General features: G+C 48.0%; 1 protein-coding gene and 1 non-coding gene across 2 annotated transcripts; one reads left to right on the top strand and one right to left on the bottom strand.

Moving 5' to 3' along the window:
• Positions 1-926: 926 nt before the first annotated feature.
• On the bottom strand, positions 927-17,744 carry LOC129849500 (ceramide synthase 2-like; the record flags this gene model as incomplete). Its single annotated transcript, XM_055916331.1, has 9 exons — positions 17,427-17,744; positions 15,388-15,505; positions 11,441-11,559; positions 11,256-11,313; positions 9,870-9,920; positions 5,153-5,245; positions 4,032-4,160; positions 2,330-2,436; positions 927-1,080 (listed from the first exon to the last, which is right to left on the bottom strand). Coding segments are annotated over exons 1-9 (1,002 nt in total), but the record flags the coding sequence as incomplete, so codon positions are not given.
• Positions 1,112-1,187, top strand: trnaa-ugc (transfer RNA alanine (anticodon UGC)). The gene has a single exon. It is a non-coding gene; the product is annotated as a tRNA-Ala (tRNA).
• Positions 17,745-17,962: the final 218 nt, after the last annotated feature.

Here is a 17,962-nt window from a genome sequence, read left to right as displayed (position 1 = left end):
CTCATCAACCTCTGGTCAAGCCCTCATCAACCTCTGGTCAACTCATCATCAACCTCTGGTCAAGCCCTCATCGACCTCTGGTCAACTCATCATCGACCTCTGGTCAACTCATCATCGACCTCTGGTCAACTCATCATCAACCTCTGGTCAACTCATCATCAACCTCTGGTCAACTCATCATCAACCTCTGGTCAACTCATCATCAACCTCTGGTCAACTCATCATCAACCTCTGGTCAACTCATCATCAACCTCTGGTCAACTCATCATCAACCTCTGGTCAACTCATCATCAACCTCTGGTCAACTCATCATCAACCTCTGGTCAACTCATCATCAGGTTGGTATTCTGTCAGTTTGTACCATCAGTCGTAGCAAGATCATGTTCTGTCAATAAAGTAGTTATCAAAGTCAGTGCTAGTAGGAAAATACTTATAAATACTTGATTCGTTTAAGGTACTATTTGAAGAGGTGGGGTTTCAGGTGTATTCAGAAGATATCCAGGGACTCTGCTGTCCTAGCTTCAGGCGGAGGCTGGTTCCACCATTGGGGTGCCAGGAGAGAGAAGAACATTGACTAGGCTGAGTGGTAGCTGACATCCCCCCCGTAGGTTATTCCACTTATTTGTCTTATACAAAAACCAGCAAACCTAATTCCAACTAATCAAGAAGGTGATGATTAGTTGACCAGATGAAACAGGTGTGCTAGTACTGAGGTAGATCAGTGGAGGACCGCCTGTTTATGGAAGGAGAACGGCTGGGGGTACTCAGAGAGCGGTTTGGGGACCACTGGTCTGAGCGTCAGACTGGTATGATTCAGGCCTGCTTTAAGTGGTGACGTTGTGACCAAATGATGGCTGGCATAAAGGGAATGGATGAAGAATGGAAAAGAAAGAGTGAAATAAATGACTGCCAAAAAGATGACTCACTTTGCCAAAGAGGAACTTCTTGACCATGCGCAGGATGAGGTAGGCCCAGAAGATGTGTAGGAACAGGAGGACCACCAGCATGACGTTGAAGAAGTAGTAACCAAAGAACGGGGGATATTGGAGTGTGGGGTACACCCACGTACAGTGGATCAGCCTGGAAGGACATAACCAATACAGACAATGATGGCCCCGTGTGGCTCAGTTGGTAGAGCATGGCGCTTGCAACGCCAGGGTTGTGGGTTCGATTCCCACGGGGGGCCAGTACAAACAAAGTATGAATGTATGTACTTGTAAGTCGCTCTGGATAAGAGCGTCTGCTAAATGCCTTAAATGTAATGTAAATGTGATGATGGTAATGCATTTTATTTGCAAGATACTTTTTCACAAACCCGAAGTGCTAAAATATACATTTACATTCTGATTATACATTCTACTAGATATGATAAGCTCTGTTAAACATTTAAACTTGTCCTGGATGTTCAGTGTGCATGGAACGTGAGAAAACGACGTGAAGCAGAGGCGGTATAACCAGTAAGAATTCAATAAGATTATTTTTTCTATTTAAAAAATGTTTTGCTTTTCATGCCTACTAAACACAAGCCTATGTGAAGGAAAATAATGTCTACTCTTTGCTTTATAGGGATTTTTCATTATAGAAATAAGTAGGTAAATACTATGTAACTATCTGTATAAAAATGATAGCTAAGAAATCTGGTATTCTGTCAATTTGTAAGTAATGTCCATGAGAGAAAGGGGTTTCAGCTTTTCAGCTTTCGTGCTCCTTCAATGCTGTCCAAGTCAGGAAGGAACCAGTTGCAGAAACACTGGGTCGTATTCAATAGGCACCAGACTGAAACAGGAAGGGAAAACCTGAGCCTTACCAAAAAGAAACATTCAGCTTTTTTGTTGGGCTGACTACAGAGCTGGAAAAATATAGAATTAAAATATGTGGGGGGAAAAAAGGAAACGTTTGTTTTCACTTTCAGGTCCATAACCTTTTTCTACGGTGTGCACTAATGAACACGACCCTGGTTAATTTTCTCTGCAGAGAAGAGAACATGATGTTTTGTGCTTTTGCAAAGTTCAACGTCTCTTTGTTTGGCCTTTCAGAGTGAAATGAGATGGTTGATTGTTTCTCACAGGAGAGGTAGACAGAACATAATTCAACAAATATTGGCTTCTGTATCACTGAGCGCTCATGAGACAAAGACATTCCCCTGACAATTACTCCGCCAGTGTGTCAACTGGTGAACATACTAGAGAGAGAGACACACACGCACACGCACACACACACACACACACACACACACACACACACACACACACACACACACACACACACACACACACACACACACACACACACACACACACACACAGCTAGGGTTTGTCAGTTGCCTTACCAGAATGGGAAGATGATCAGTCGGGTTACCATGAACACAATGGCAAACACCACAAAGAGACTGTTGCAGGTTCTCTCCCATTTGGCGTAGTTAAATAACTTGGCAGACTGGGGAGAGAGAAGAGAGAACAACACACAGTGAGTCTCCCCGCTACCAGAAACACACAGTGAGTCTCCCCGCTACCAGAAACACACAGTGAGTCTCCCCGCTACCAGAAACACACAGTGAGTCTCCCCGCTACCAGGAACACACAGTGAGTCTCCCCGCTACCAGAAACACACAGTGAGTCTCCCCGCTACCAGAAACACACAGTGAGTCTCCCCGCTACCAGAAACACACAGTGAGTCTCCCCGCTACCAGAAACACACAGTGGGTCTCCCCGCTACCAGAAACACACAGTGTGTCTCCCCGCTACCAGAAACACACAGTGAGTCTCCCCGCTACCAGAAACACACAGTGAGTCTCCCCGGTACCAGAAACACACAGTGAGTCTCCCCGCTACCAAAAACACACAGTGAGTCTCCCCGCAACCAGAAACACACAGTGAGTCTCCCCGCTACCAGAAACACACAGTGAGTCTCCCCGCTACCAGAAACACACAGTGTGTCTCCCCGCTACCAGAAACACACAGTGAGTCTCCCCGCTACCAGAAACACACAGTGAGTCTCCCCGCTACCAGAAACACACAGTGAGTCTCCCCGCTACCAGAAACACACAGTGAGTCTCCCCGCTACCAGAAACACACAGTGAGTCTCCCCGCTACCAGAAACACACAGTGAGTCTCCCCGCTACCAGAAACACACAGTGAGTCTCCCCGCTACCAGAAACACACAGTGAGTCTCCCCGCTACCAGAAACACACAGTGAGTCTCCCCGCTACCAGAAACACACAGTGAGTCTCCCCGCTACCAGAAACACACAGTGAGTCTCCCCGCTACCAGGAACACACAGCTCACTATGGGGGTGCTCTATATGCACCTGTTTCTCTTCAGTGCACTACTGTTAACATGAGCCCTATGTTTACCAGGGGGCCATTTGGGACGTAACCGTTGCTCTGGATAAAAGTGTCTGCCACTCTTGGCCTCCCGAGTGGCTCAGTGGTCTAAGGCTCTGCATCGCAGTGCTAACTGTGCTACCAGAGATTTTGGGTTCGGGTCCAGGCTGTGTCGCAGCCGGCTGCGAACCGGGAGACCCATGGGGTGGCGCACAATTGGCCCAGTGTCGTCTGGGTTAGGGGAGGGTTTGGCCGGCAGGCATGTCCTTGTCCCATCACGCACTATCAACTCCTGTGGCGGGCCGGGCGCAGCGCACACTGACACGGTGGCCAGGTGTACAGAGTTTCCTCCGACACATTGGTGCGGCTGGCTTCCGGGTGAAGTGGGCATTGTGTTAAGAAGCAGTGCGGTTAGGTTGGGTTGTGTTCAGGTGGACGCACGGCTCTCGACCTTCGCCTCTCCCGAGTCCGTACGGGAGTTTCAGCGATGAGACAAGACTTTATCTACCAATTGGATACCACAAAATTGGGGAGAAAAAGGGGTAAAAAAAAATGAATAAAAAGTGTCTGCCACACACACATAGAACACACCACACACAACACACCACACACAGAACACACCACACACAGAACACACCACACAGAACACACCACACAGAACACACCACACAGAACACACCACACACAGACACTCCACATGGTAGCAGACCTCTAGCAGGACGTCGGAGGCATCGTGGATGAGCATCACCAGGGTTCCTATACGGATGTAGTTGACACACCAAGAGAAGGACAGCAGCGTCAGGGTGGCCAAATGGTGGATGATCTGTTCCTTAAAGTCCTAGAGGAGACAACACAACAAACATCTTCCCCTGTCGCTGTTGTTGCTGTTGCTACTGTTGTTATTCTACTACGTGTCCATAAAATCACTTGATAGTGTGACATGCATAACTAAGCAGGCAGATGGACAATGTTGAGCATGTTGGAACAACTAATAAACGGCTAATAGTGTGTATCATATAGTGGAAATGATCATTAACTGTAATTGCTTATGAGTAGCCAACTGCAATTTACTTTGATAAAAATTTCTTAGTTGATTTCCTGATTTGGTCATTTCTACACACTTTCTACTTTTCATCTCCATAAGACATTTAATGCGCTGGCCTGTCAGAGGTGGCAGGCAGGCCGCTATCTAATTAGGACTGCAGTAGGTAACTAATGTGAGAAAGCAGTGCTTCAGGACCTCTTGTTTTTTCATCTTATGAGAAGCAGGTAAACGGGTCAGAGAGGGGAAGATAATGCAGGTGTGTGGGAAAGAAAGCAGAGCTTCAGGACCTCTTGTTTTTCCATCTTATGAGAAGCAGGTAAACGGGTCAGAGAGGGGAAGATAATGCAGGTGTGTGGGAAAGAAAGCAGAGCTTCAGGACCTCTTGTTTTTCCATCTTATGAGAAGCAGGTAAACGGGTCAGAGAGGGGAAGATAATGCAGGTGTATGGGATAGAAAACAGAGCTTCAGGACCTCTTGTTTTTCCATCTTATGAGAAGCAGGTAAACGGGTCAGAGAGGAAGATAATGCAGATGTATGGGAAAGAAAGCAGAGCTTCAGGACCTCTTGTTTTTCCATCTTATGAGAAGCAGGTAAACGGGTCAGAGAGGGGAAGATAATGCAGGTGTATGGGAAAGAAAGCAGAGCTTCAGGACCTCTTGTTTTTCCATCTTATGAGAAGCAGGTAAACGGGTCAGAGAGGAAGATAATGCAGGTGTATGGGAAAGAAAGCAGAGCTTGAGAAAAGCCCATAGGGGCTGGCAGGGACTGGGATCCCCGACTCTCACCTTCCTCTTGACATCAAAGGTGACTCTGAACAGAAGAGAACCATAGAAGCTCATTTCCAGGATGTAGTACCAGTACTGAGAATCCAGCATAGTCTAGAGAGAGAGAGAGAGAGAGAGAGAGAGAGAGAGAGAGAGAGAGAGAGAGAGAAAGAGAGAGAGAGAGAGAGAGAGAGAGAGAAATAGAGATAGATAATGAGATGTGTGTAGAGAGAGAGAGGGAGAGAGAGAGAGAGAGAGAGTGATAATGAGGTGTGTAGAGAGAGAGATATAATGAGGTGTGTAGAGAGAGAGAGAGAGATATATAATGAGGTGTGTAGAGAGAGAGAGAGATAATGAGATGTGTGTAGAGAGAGAAAGAGAGAAAGAGAGATAATGAGATGTGTGTATAGAGAGAGAGAGATAATGAGATGTGTGTAGAGAGAGATAATGAGATGTGTGTAGAGAGAGAGAGAGATAATGAGATGTGTGTAGAGAGAGAGAGAGAGAGATAATGAGATGTGTGTGTATAGAGAGAGAGAGAGAGAGAGAGAGATAATGAGATGTGTGTAGAGAGAGAGATAATGAGATGTGTGTAGAGAGAGAGAGAGATGATGAGATGTGTGTAGAGAGAGAGAGAGAGATAATGAGATGTGTGTAGAGAGAGAGAGAGAGAGAGATAATGAGATGTGTGTGTAGAGAGAGAGAGAGAGAGAGAGAGAGATAATGAGATGTGTGTAGAGAGAGAGAGAGAAAGAGAGAGAGATAATGAGGTGTGTAGAGAGAGAGAGATAATGAGAGGTGTAGAGGGAGAGAGATAATGAGATGTGTGTAGAGAGAGGGAGAGAGAGATAATGAGATGTGTGTAGAGAGAGAGATAATGAGATGTGTGTAGAGAGAGAGAGATAATGAGATGTGTGTAGCGAGAGGAGAGAGAGATAATGAGATGTGTGTAGAGAGAGGAGAGAGAGATAATGAGATGTGTGTAGAGAGAGAGAGAGATAATGAGATGCGTGTAGAGAGAGAGAGAGAGAGAGAGAGAGAGAGAGAGAGAGAGAGAGAGAGAGAGAGAGAGAGAGAGATAATGAGATGCGTGTAGAGAGAGGAGAGAGAGATAATGAGATGTGTGTAGAGAGGGAGAGAGAGAAACACCAGTAACAGGTAACATAATCTTACAGTGCCATGAATGAATCACAGTCCAACAGAACGGACTCAAAACAAAGCGCTCTCCAAATCCCTTCTCCTTTGTCTGAGTGTTTGCGTCTGAAATGGCACCGTATTCCCTATATAGTGCAAAGGCCTCTGTTCAAAAGTAGTGCACTAAATAGGGAGCCATTTCGAACGGAGACAGTGTCTCTAGCTGGGGCAAAGAAATCAGGGGCTGTGTAGCCATCAAGCATCTCAGAGTAGAGTGATGATTTAAGATCAGTTTTGACTTTTAGATCACAATGAATAAGACAACATGGACAGGGGACAACTGGTCCTAGATCAGCACTCCTACTTAGAGATGCCTGTTTCAAGGACAGCTTTTTCCATCTATGTAACATTGCAAAAATCTGAAACTTTGTCCAAAAATGACGCTTTTGTCACTTATAGATTAGACTACTGCAATGCTCTAGTTTCCGGCTACCCGGATAAAGCACAAAATAAACTTCAGTTAGTGCTAAACACGACTGCTAGAATCTTGACTAGAACCAAAAGATTTGATCATATTACTCCAGTGCTAGCCTCTCTACAATGGCTTCCTGTTAAGGCAAGGGCTGATTTCAAGGTTTTACTGCTAACCTACAAAGCATTACATGGGCTTGCTACTAGCTATCTTTCTGATTTGGTCCTGCCGTACATACCTACACGTACGCTACGGTCACAAGACGCAGGCCTCCTTACTGTCCCTAGAATTCCTAAGCAAACAGCTGGAGGCAGGGCTTTCTCCTATAGAGCTCCATTTTTATGGAATGGTCTGCCTATACATGTGAGAGACGCAGACTCGGTCTCAACCTCTAAGTCTTTATTGAAGACTCATCTCTTCAGTAGGTCCTATGATTGAGTGTAGTCTGGCCCAGGGGTGTGAAGGTGAACGGAAAAGCACTGCTGTCTCTGCCTGGCCGGTTCCCCTCTCTCCACTGGAATCTCTGCCTCTAACCATTTTACGGGGGCTGAGTCACTGGCTTACTGGTGCTCTTCCACCTAGGAGGGGTGCGTCACTTGAGTGGGTTAAGTCTCTGACGTGATCTTCCTGTCCGGGTTCGTGCTTGGGGGAGATCTTCGTGGGCTATACTCTGCCTTTTCTCAGGGTAGTAAGTTGGTGGTTGAAGATATCCCTCTAGTGGTGTGGGGGCTGTGCTTTGGCAAAGTGGGTGGGGTTATATCCTGCTTGGTTGGCCCTGTCCGGAGGTATAGTCGGATGGGGCCACAGTGTCTCCCGTCCCCTCATGTCTCAGCCGCCAGTAATTATGCTGCAATAGTTTCTGTTGGGGGGCTAGGGTCAGTCTGTTATATCTGGAGTATTTCTCCTGTCTTATCCGGTGTCCTGTGTGAATTTAAGTATGCTCCCTTTAATTCGCTCTCTCTTTCTCTCGGAGGACCTGAGCCCTAGGACCATGCCTCAGTACTACCTGGCCTGATGACTCCTTGCTGTCCCCAGTCCACCTGGCCGTGCTGCTGCTCCAGTTTCAACTGTTCTGACTGCGGCTATGGAAACCTGACCTGTTCGACGGACGTGCTACCTTGTCCCGGACCTGCTGTTTTCGACTCTCTCTCTCTACCGCACCTGCTGTCTCTATCTCTGAATGCTCAGCTATGAAAAGCCAACTGACATTTCCTCCTGAGGTGCTGACCTGTTGCACCCTCTACAACCACTGTGATTATTATTATTTGACCCTGCTGGTCATCTATGAACGTTTGAACATCTTGGCCATGTTCTGTTATAATCTCCACCCGGCACAGCCAAAAGAGGACTGGCCACATCTCAGAGCCTGGTTCCTCTCTAGGTTTCTTTCTAGGTTCCTGCCTTTCTAGGGAGTTTTTCCTAGCCACCGTGCTTCTACATCTGCATTGCTTGCTGTTTGGGGTTTTAGGCTGGATTTCTGTACAGCACTTTGTGACATCGGCTGATGTAAAAAGGGCTTTATGAATACATTTGATTGATTGAATTTGATTGATATATACGGCCCCAGAGCTACATGGTGTTTTATCCTACGCTACACATGGTTTTTTCTTAGCAACTACATGGTTAAAATTGCAATTGCATAATAATTAGTCGATCTAATACCACTTATTATTTTGGGGGATTCATCAAAATTAGCCCTACTAAGTAGGCCAACAAGTTGGATACCAAATAGTTACCAACTGTGTTGAATTCTTTGTTGCAAATACAATCACATAAAACACATCTAAAATCTCTCTACAAACTACGCCTTCATCCCAAATGGCACTCTAGTCCTGATGTAGTGCACTACGTTTGACCAGGGCCAATAGGAGGTGCCATCTGGGACGTGATCTGTATATACTTAGAGCTGCTTTAAACCCCAGGCAACATTGTTAGGTGTGGAGCCTGATCAAACATAATCCTAGCCTCGCCACTCCAGTTTGTGTGACATCATCATTCCTTTGATTAGGACCTGGCACCCAGTAAAGACTGAACAGCAATCTAAACCATACACACATTCCTCCACTTGTTAAAAATACATTTTAAAACTAGTCTCACTACTAAATATGGACCTGTCTGTTTTGGACCTGAGAATAAATATTATCAACAAGTTGTATATGTTTGATGTGTGAGCAAACTCCTAAATCTGGAGTTTGAAAATGCTGCCAAGTGGCGTCTGTTCAAGTATGATATGTTGTTGTTCTTCCTGGTTGGTTATACTAGTGTGGAGACACGTGAGAAGAGTAAGGAGAGTGTGAGAGCTCTTCAAAATCACCCTGGTAAATGACCAGTAGTGCTGAGCGACTAACCGGAAAACAATTACAACTAATTGACCGACGTCAGTTCAATTATTTGCATTTTTTCTGTGAGCTCAATGTGCAGTTTCTCTAGAGAGAAATCAGATGAAGCCTGAACTATGTGATGTAGTAGGGTGTTGTAGTTTCTCTAGAGAGAAATCAGATCAAGCCTGAACTGTGTGATGTAGTAGGGTGTTGTAGTTTCTCTAGAGAGAAATCAGATCAAGCCTAAACTGTGCGATGTAGTAGGGAGTTGTAGTTTCTCTAGAGAGAAATCAGATCAAGCCTGAACTGTGTGATGTAGTAGGGAGTTGTAGTTTCCAACCCACCAATATTCTATATGCCTACTTGTCCGGCTGGTGTGGGCAGAGATCTGTATATATCGACGAGATGATCATGTCTCCGTCACAACAATGGGAGTCGTTGTCCCAAAGGCGGGAAGGTAGGTGACAAGCTTAGGTCCAAATTAAGCCCCAAACATATTTTATTAAAGTCAAGTAATGTGAATAATAAGGAGTAATGGGCACTGTTGGGCACTACCATCATGGCACTGTTATTCACTGTTTTATTCTGTATTGTTTCAGCATTCAATCCACATAATGCATACAGAAACCAAAAATCCTAATCGAACTGACCTCAAAAAGCACTAATCTCTCAGTACTAGGCCTAATGACTAGAACACACACACACACACACACACACACACACACACACACACACACACACACACACACACACACACACACACACACACACACACACACACACACACGCACACACACACACACACACGCACCTGTTTAGGAAATCCATTCCACACTTCCCGCGTATCATAAAACCATTCTTTCTGAAATACAAAACAAAAGGAGAAACATGCAGGGAAATCATTAAAGAACATTACAGGACAATCTCATCATGATGCCTTCAATTTCAACTGGCATTGCCCTCAAGGCCTTCAGACACTTGCTGAAGCCATCACCGTCAAATTCCCATAGAGCTCATCTCTCTGTCCTCTCCTCCCCTCTTCCCCTTATCCGCCTCTCTCTGTCCTCTCCTCCCCTCTTCCCCTTATCCGCCTCTCTCTCTCCTCCTCCCCTCTTCCCCTTATCCGCCTCTCTCTGACCTCTCCTCCCCTCTTCCCCTTATCCGCCTCTCTCTGTCCTCTCCTCCCCTCTTCCCCTTATCCGCCTCTCTCTGTCCTCTCCTCCCCTCTTCCCCTTATCCACCTCTCTCTGTCCTCTCCTCCCCTCTTCCCCTTATCCGCCTCTCTCTGTCCTCTCCTCTCCTCTTCCCCTTATACACCTCTCTCTGTCCTCTCCTCCCCTCTTCCCCTTATCCGCCTCTCTCTGTCCTCTCCTCCCCTCTTCCCCTTATCCGCCTCTCTCTGTCCTCTCCTCTTCCCCTCATCCGCCTCTCTCTGTCCTCTCCTCTTCCCCTCATCCGCCTCTCTCTGTCCTCTCCTCTTCCCCTCATCCGCCTCTCTCTGTCCTCTCCTCCTCTCTTCCCCTTATCCGCCTCTCTCTGTCCTCTCCTCCCCTATCCCCTTATCCACCTCTCTCTGTCCTCTCCTCTTCCCCTCATCCGCCTCTCTCTGTCCTCTCCTCTTCCCCTCATCCGCCTCTCTCTGTCCTCTCCTCCTCTCTTCCCCTTATCCGCCTCTCTCTGTCCTCTCCTCCCCTATCCCCTTATCCGCCTCTCTCTGTCCTCTCCTCCCCTCTTCCCCTTATCCGCCTCTCTCTGTCCTCTCCTCTTCCCCTCATCCGCCTCTCTCTGTCCTCTCCTCTTCCCCTCATCCGCCTCTCTCTGTCCTCTCCTCTTCCCCTCATCCGCCTCTCTCTGTCCTCTCCTCCTCTCTTCCCCTTATCCACCTCTCTCTGTCCTCTCCTCCCCTATCCCCTTATCCACCTCTCTCTGTCCTCCCCTCTTCCCCTTATCCGCCTCTCTCTGTCCTCTCCTCTTCCCCTCATCCGCCTCTCTCTGTCCTCTCCTCCCCTCTTCCCCTTATCCGCCTCTCTCTGTCCTCTCCTCCCCTCTTCCCCTCATCCGCCTCTCTCCTCCTTCACTTCAGGGCAGAATGACTGAAAAGACGTTCTCCATTTCTCCAATCTCTCCACACGCGCTGAATTGCTATCTGTAAACACTTGTGTTTGTGAAGCAGAGGATCACTAGAGTCACTACTCACATCATACAGGGACACAACTCCTCCAATTAACGCCAACAGATAGAACACAAACCTCCAACTGCAAGACAGAGACAGAGACCGAGACAGACAAGGGACACTAATATAAGAAGAAGAAGAATAACACTACTGAGTGAAAGGTGAAAATGTGGAATAAGCATACTCTCACACACAACACACAGTTTTACCCAGCCTCTCTGAACTTCTTCAGTACTCCGGGACGATCCTGGTTTCTTCTCTTTCTGAACCAGCGCTCCACCTGCCTAACGCACCAGCCGCTCTTCTTAGACAGACCATCTTTAACTGCCTGGGACACAGACATACACACACACACGCACAAGTTCAGAACCAAGTGTGTTTGATTAGCGCCAGCTACACAGAGGACTACTAACCCTTATGCTAAGTTGACTTCAATAAATTGGAGTAATTCAGATGTCACCAAATTCACTTTAGTAGGGCAAGTTTGTCCCCACTAGCTGGCTACTTGTTTCATTTCGCTGGCTACTTGAGATTCCGGTAAGACACTGGACCATGAGTGCTGTGTAGCAGTCATCAGCAGACAGTTATTAGCAGATAGAGGAGCTGATGATCTCTCACTGGAGATTGTCTCCATTCAGCAAAATAACCATCAGGTTCGATCTGAGAGAGAGGTCTCGTGGTGTGAGGTTTCACTAATCCCCTCAAAGACTGTCTAGACCGTCTGATGATATACACACATCAGGAGGCTCACACACACACGCACGCAGATGCACACAGACGCGTGGAAATTCACACACACAAGCAACACATAGACGCATTGACACACACACTTACACCATTGACACACACACTTACACACTCGCTCACGCACACACACCTCGTGTGGAGAGGTGGGTAAAGGGTGAAAGTCATGTGGATAAACATTAACATCCCTCATGACCACATGGTGAGTCATGGACCAAAACATCTGTCCTGGAGCATAGTATCTGCATTAGAGGTTGGTTAGCTGGACATCTGGGTGATGTACACGACCACAGGTCTGAACAGCAGATATACTGTCTGATAGTACCCCTGTCTGAGCCAGAATGGCCCATAGGGCCTGAGCCCATCTCCTATACCTGTAGCCTGAGGCAGCTGGACAAGTACACCCCCTGGACAGGTGAATTAACTTGAATCCAACCAAATTTACTTGAATTTTTAATCGCAGGGTCATATGCTACAATCCAGCTCCTTAATGCTGACTCCCCAGCAGAGCAGCGTCAGGAAATATTTGTTGTCTTTGGTATGACTAGACCAGGGATCAAACCCCCAACCTTCCAATCTCAGGGCTGACGCACTAACCACATGGCCAATGAGTTGGTCAGAGCATCAGCATCCTCCAACCAGGATTTCAGGAGTGCCAGATACACAGGGTTTTGGCAGGCTGCCAGATGGCAGGGTTTGACCAGAGTGCCAGATACACAGGGTTTTGGCAGGCTGCCAGATGGGCAGGGTTTGACCAGAGTGCCAGATGGCAGGGTTTGACCAGAGTGCCAGATGGCAGGGTTTGACCAGAGTGCCAGATGGGCAGGGTTTGACCAGAGTGCCAGATGGGCAGGGTTTGACCAGAGTGCCAGATGGCAGGGTTTGACCAGAGTGCCAGATGGGCAGGGTTTGACCAGAGTGCCAGATGGGCAGGGTTTGACCAGAGTGCCAGATGGGCAGGGTTTGACCAGAGTGCCAGATGGGCAGGGTTTGACCAGAGTGCCAGATGGGCAGGGTTTGACCAGAGTGCCAGATGGGCAGGGTTTGACCAGAGTGCCAGATGGGCAGGGTTTGACCAGAGTGCCAGATGGCAGGGTTTGACCAGAGTGCCAGATGGCAGGGTTTGACCAGAGTGCCAGATGGGCAGGGTTTGACCAGAGTGCCAGATGGGCAGGGTTTGACCAGAGTGCCAGATGGGCAGGGTTTGACCAGAGTGCCAGATGGGCAGGGTTTGACCAGAGTGCCAGATGGGCAGGGTTTGACCAGAGTGCCAGATGGGCAGGGTTTGACCAGAGTGCCAGATGGGCAGGGTTTGACCAGAGTGCCAGATGGGCAGGGTTTGACCAGAGTGCCAGATACACAGGGTTTGACCAGGCTGCCAGATGGGCAGGGTTTGACCAGAGTGCCAGATGGGCAGGGTTTGACCAGAGTGCCAGATGGGCAGGGTTTGACCAGAGTGCCAGATGGGCAGGGTTTGACCAGAGTGCCAGATGGGCAGGGTTTGACCAGAGTGCCAGATGGGCAGGGTTTGACCAGAGTGCCAGATGGGCAGGGTTTGACCAGAGTGCCAGATGGCAGGGTTTGACCAGAGTGCCAGAGGGGCAGGGTTTGACCAGAGTGCCAGATGGGCAGGGTTTGACCAGCGTGCCAGAGGGGCAGGGTTTGACCAGGCTGCCAGAGGGGCAGGGTTTGACCAGAGTGCCAGATGGGCAGGGTTTGACCAGAGTGCCAGATGGGCAGGGTTTGACCAGAGTGCCAGATGGGCAGGGTTTGACCAGAGTGCCAGATGGGCAGGGTTTGACCAGAGTGCCAGATGGGCAGGGTTTGACCAGAGTGCCAGATGGGCAGGGTTTGACCAGAGTGCCAGAGGGGCAGGGTTTGACCAAGCTGCCAGATGGTCAGGGTTTGACCAGAGTGCCAGATGGGCAGGGTTTGACCAGAGTGGCAGATGGGCAGGGTTTGACCAGAGTGCCAGATGGGCAGGGTTTGACCAGAGTGCCAGATGGGCAGGGTTTGACCAGAGTGCCAGAGGGGCAGGGTTTGACCAGTGTGCCAGATGGGCAGGGTTTGACCAGCGTGCCAGAGGGGCAGGGTTTGACCAGAGTGCCAGATGGGCAGGGTTTGACCAGAGTGCCAGATGGGCAGGGTTTGACCAGAGTGCCAGATGGGCAGGGTTTGACCAGAGTGCCAGATGGTCAGGGTTTGACCAGAGTGCCAGATGGGCAGGGTTTGACCAGAGTGCCAGATGGGCAGGGTTTGACCAGAGTGCCAGATGGGCAGGGTTTGACCAGAGTGCCAGATGGCAGGGTTTGACCAGAGTGCCAGATGGCAGGGTTTGACCAGAGTGCCAGATGGGCAGGGTTTGACCAGAGTGCCAGATGGGCAGGGTTTGACCAGAGTGCCAGATGGCAGGGTTTGACCAGAGTGCCAGATGGGCAGGGTTTGACCAGAGTGCCAGATGGGCAGGGTTTGACCAGAGTGCCAGATGGTCAGGGTTTGACCAAAGTGCCAGATGGTCAGGGTTTGACCAGAGTGCCAGATGGGCAGGGTTTGACCAGAGTGCCAGATGGCAGGGTTTGACCAGAGTGCCAGATGGCAGGGTTTGACCAGAGTGCCAGATGGGCAGGGTTTGACCAGAGTGCCAGATGGGCAGGGTTTGACCAGAGTGCCAGATGGCAGGGTTTGACCAGAGTGCCAGATGGCCAGGGTTTGACCAGAGTGCCAGATGGGCAGGGTTTGACCAGAGTGCCAGATGGGCAGGGTTTGACCAGAGTGCCAGATGGGCAGGGTTTGACCAGAGTGCCAGATGGGCAGGGTTTGACCAGAGTGCCAGATGGGCAGGGTTTGACCAGAGTGCCAGATACACAGGGTTTGACCAGAGTGCCAGATGGGCAGGGTTTGACCAGAGTGCCAGATGGGGAGGGTTTGACCAGAGTGCCAGATGGCCAGGGTTTGACCAGAGTGCCAGATGGGCAGGGTTTGACCAAAGTGCCAGATGGGCAGGGTTTGACCAGAGTGCCAGAGGGGCAGGGTTTGACCAGAGTGCCAGAGGGGCAGGGTTTGACCAGAGTGCCAGATGGGCAGGGTTTGACCAGAGTGCCAGATGGGCAGGGTTTGACCAGAGTGCCAGATGGGCAGGGTTTGACCAGAGTGCCAGATGGGCAGGGTTTGACCAGAGTGCCAGATGGGCAGGGTTTGACCAGAGTGCCAGATGGGCAGGGTTTGACCAGAGTGCCAGATGGGCAGGGTTTGACCAGCGTGCCAGATGGGCAGGGTTTGACCAGCGTGCCAGAGGGGCAGGGTTTGTACTATTCATTAGAATGTCTATGATCTCATAGTGCATATTTGACACTAATAATTAGGTGTATATGTAAAAGGTGTAAGTGTGTTTTCTAATATGTAGGGTTAATACCTGGCCAGGGTTTCTGGAGTGAGAGAGATAGTAAAGCTCGAGGATGGGGTTGTCTGCTACTCTCAGTCTGGCCTTCTCCCGGATCCCCACTGAGGCTGCTAGAGGCGTGGCTATCAACCTGGGGGACAACATACACATGCAGTCAAATATAGTGGACTTTACAATGGGGCAGAATGTTCCGATTTTTTCATTTTCAAAACTGCTAGAATTTTTACCTTGTAGGCACATGCAAGTTTTCACAGGTGAGATTAACTACACAGCAAACGAGAATCATTGCCTCAAACTAAATGAACTTGAATATAGACACAGACGCACGCACAAACACAGTAGCAAAGCAGGTTCAATTGTAACTTAACATCTACTTTCCTGTAGCAACCTATAAAAGGGGCTTTTTTTGTTCAGCGAGCTCTCCTTTCAAACTGGTTTCTGATGAGTAGGAATTCTATGATGTAAGGAGACAGTGAAGTAGAGGTTTGAAATAAAGGTTTGAACTAAACATGGTTTAGTAGTATATAAACAGCATGGGGCATGAGCCGGTTCTCTGGACACAGCATAGTCCTGGACTAGAAACCATTTCAATGGAAAATCTCCATTGAACAAAATATAATATATTACAGTGCTGTGAAAAAGTATTTGCCCCCTTTCTAATTTTCTCTACTTTCACATATTGTTTATACTGAATGTTACCACATATTCAACCAAATCTTAATATTAGATAAAGGAACCTGAGTGAACATATAACACAACAATTACATACTTATTTCATAACAAAGTTATGCAACACCCAATGCCCCTGTGTGAAAAAGTAATTCCCCCTTACACTCAATAACTGGTTGTGCCACCTTTGGATGCAATGTGTCGCAGGTAGCCTAGTGGTTAAAGCATTGGGCCAGTAACTTAAAGGCTGCTGGTACGAATCCCCAAGCCGACAAGGCTCTGTCAACGTGCCCTTGAGCAAGGCACTCAAACCTAATGGACCCATGACGTCCAAAAAGTTATACTTTTGACTCATCTGTCCATAGAACATTCTTCCAAGAGTCTTGATGATCATCCTGGTGCTTCTTGGCAAACTTGAGTCAACTGTTTAGATGAGATGGGTCCCATTATGTCTGGTGAAAACCAAACACTGCAATCCACAGTAAGAACCTCATACCAACGGTCAGCATGGTGGTGGTAGTGTGATGGTTTGGGGATGCTTTGCTGCCTCAGGAGTCAGGACCTGGACGACTTGCCTTAATAGAAGGAGCCATGAATTCTGCTCTGTGTAACAGAATTCTACAGGAGAATGTCAGGCCATCCGTCTGTGAGCTGAAACTGAAACACAGCTGGGTCATGCTGCAAGACAATGATCCAAAACACACAATCAAGTCTACATGAAAATGTCTAAAAAGCAACACATTTGAAGTTTTGGAATGGCCAAAGTCCAGACCTAATCCCAGATGAGATGTTGTGGCAGGACTTGAAACGAGGAGTTCACGCTTGAAAACCCACAAATGTCGCTGAGTTAAAGCAGTTCTACATGGAAGAGTGGGACAACATTCCTCCACAGCGACGTGAGAGATTGATCAACAACTACAGGAAGTGTTTGGTTGCAGTTATTGCAGATAAAGGTGGCTCAACCAGTTATTGCAGATAAAGGTGGCTCAACCAGTTATTGAGTGCAAGGGGGAAATGACTTTTCACACAGGAGAATTGGGTGTTGGATAACTTTGAATAAATAAAATTAAATAAATAAAATAGGTTTTGGTTGAAGATCGTAGGTTTTGGTTGAAGATCTGATAACATTCAGTATCAAAAATCAGACAAATACTTTTCACTGCACTGTACATGCCATTTAGCAGACTTTTATCCAAAGCCACATACAGTCAAGTGTGCATACATTTTAGGTATAGGTGGTCCTGGGTATCAAACCGTCAATCCTGGCAATGCAAGCGCCATGCTCTATTAACTGAGCCATACAGGACTACAGGAGAACATGTTTCTTAGTCAAGGCTTAATCTCTGTCTGGGAAACTGCCCCTATATGTTCAGCAAGCTCACCTTTCGAACAGGTATCTGACCAGTAGGAAGACTATGGCGTAAGGCAACGTCACATAGAGGTCAGAGGCTTTGGCGTAGACACGCCCATCTCTGTCCTCTAGGTCCGCCCAGGTCAGGTTGACTGGCAGCCAGAAGCGGTCCCACCAAATCCACTCATATAGGGTGTCAATCATCCTGACGACCCAGGGGTGGAAGAGGAGGGTTATGTTAGAAAACACATGTCAATAGTTATCACGTTATCGAACAGAGGAGGCTGGTGAGGAGAGGACGACTCATAGTAATGGCTGAAATGGTGTGAATGGAATGCTTACAAAAACATGGAACAAGTGTTTGATACCATTCCATTTATTCCGTTCCAGCCATACTAAGCTCCCGTCTTCCGATTTAACGTGCCACCAGCCACCACTGTTTTCAAGTGAGGCCTGATGAAGATCTAAAGTAAAGTGGAAATGATGGCGCTAATAAACCACATGGGAGCCAGATTGCAGTGGGCAGAGTCTCTTTCAATCATTTGCTGAATAGATGATTTATATCCA

The sequence above is a fragment of the Salvelinus fontinalis genome, unplaced genomic scaffold, assembly GCF_029448725.1.
Source record: "Salvelinus fontinalis isolate EN_2023a unplaced genomic scaffold, ASM2944872v1 scaffold_1508, whole genome shotgun sequence".
Taxonomy (NCBI): Eukaryota; Metazoa; Chordata; class Actinopteri; order Salmoniformes; family Salmonidae; genus Salvelinus; species Salvelinus fontinalis.
Note: the sequence above shows the minus strand (reverse complement) of the source record. Positions and strands in the feature narration are given on the sequence as shown.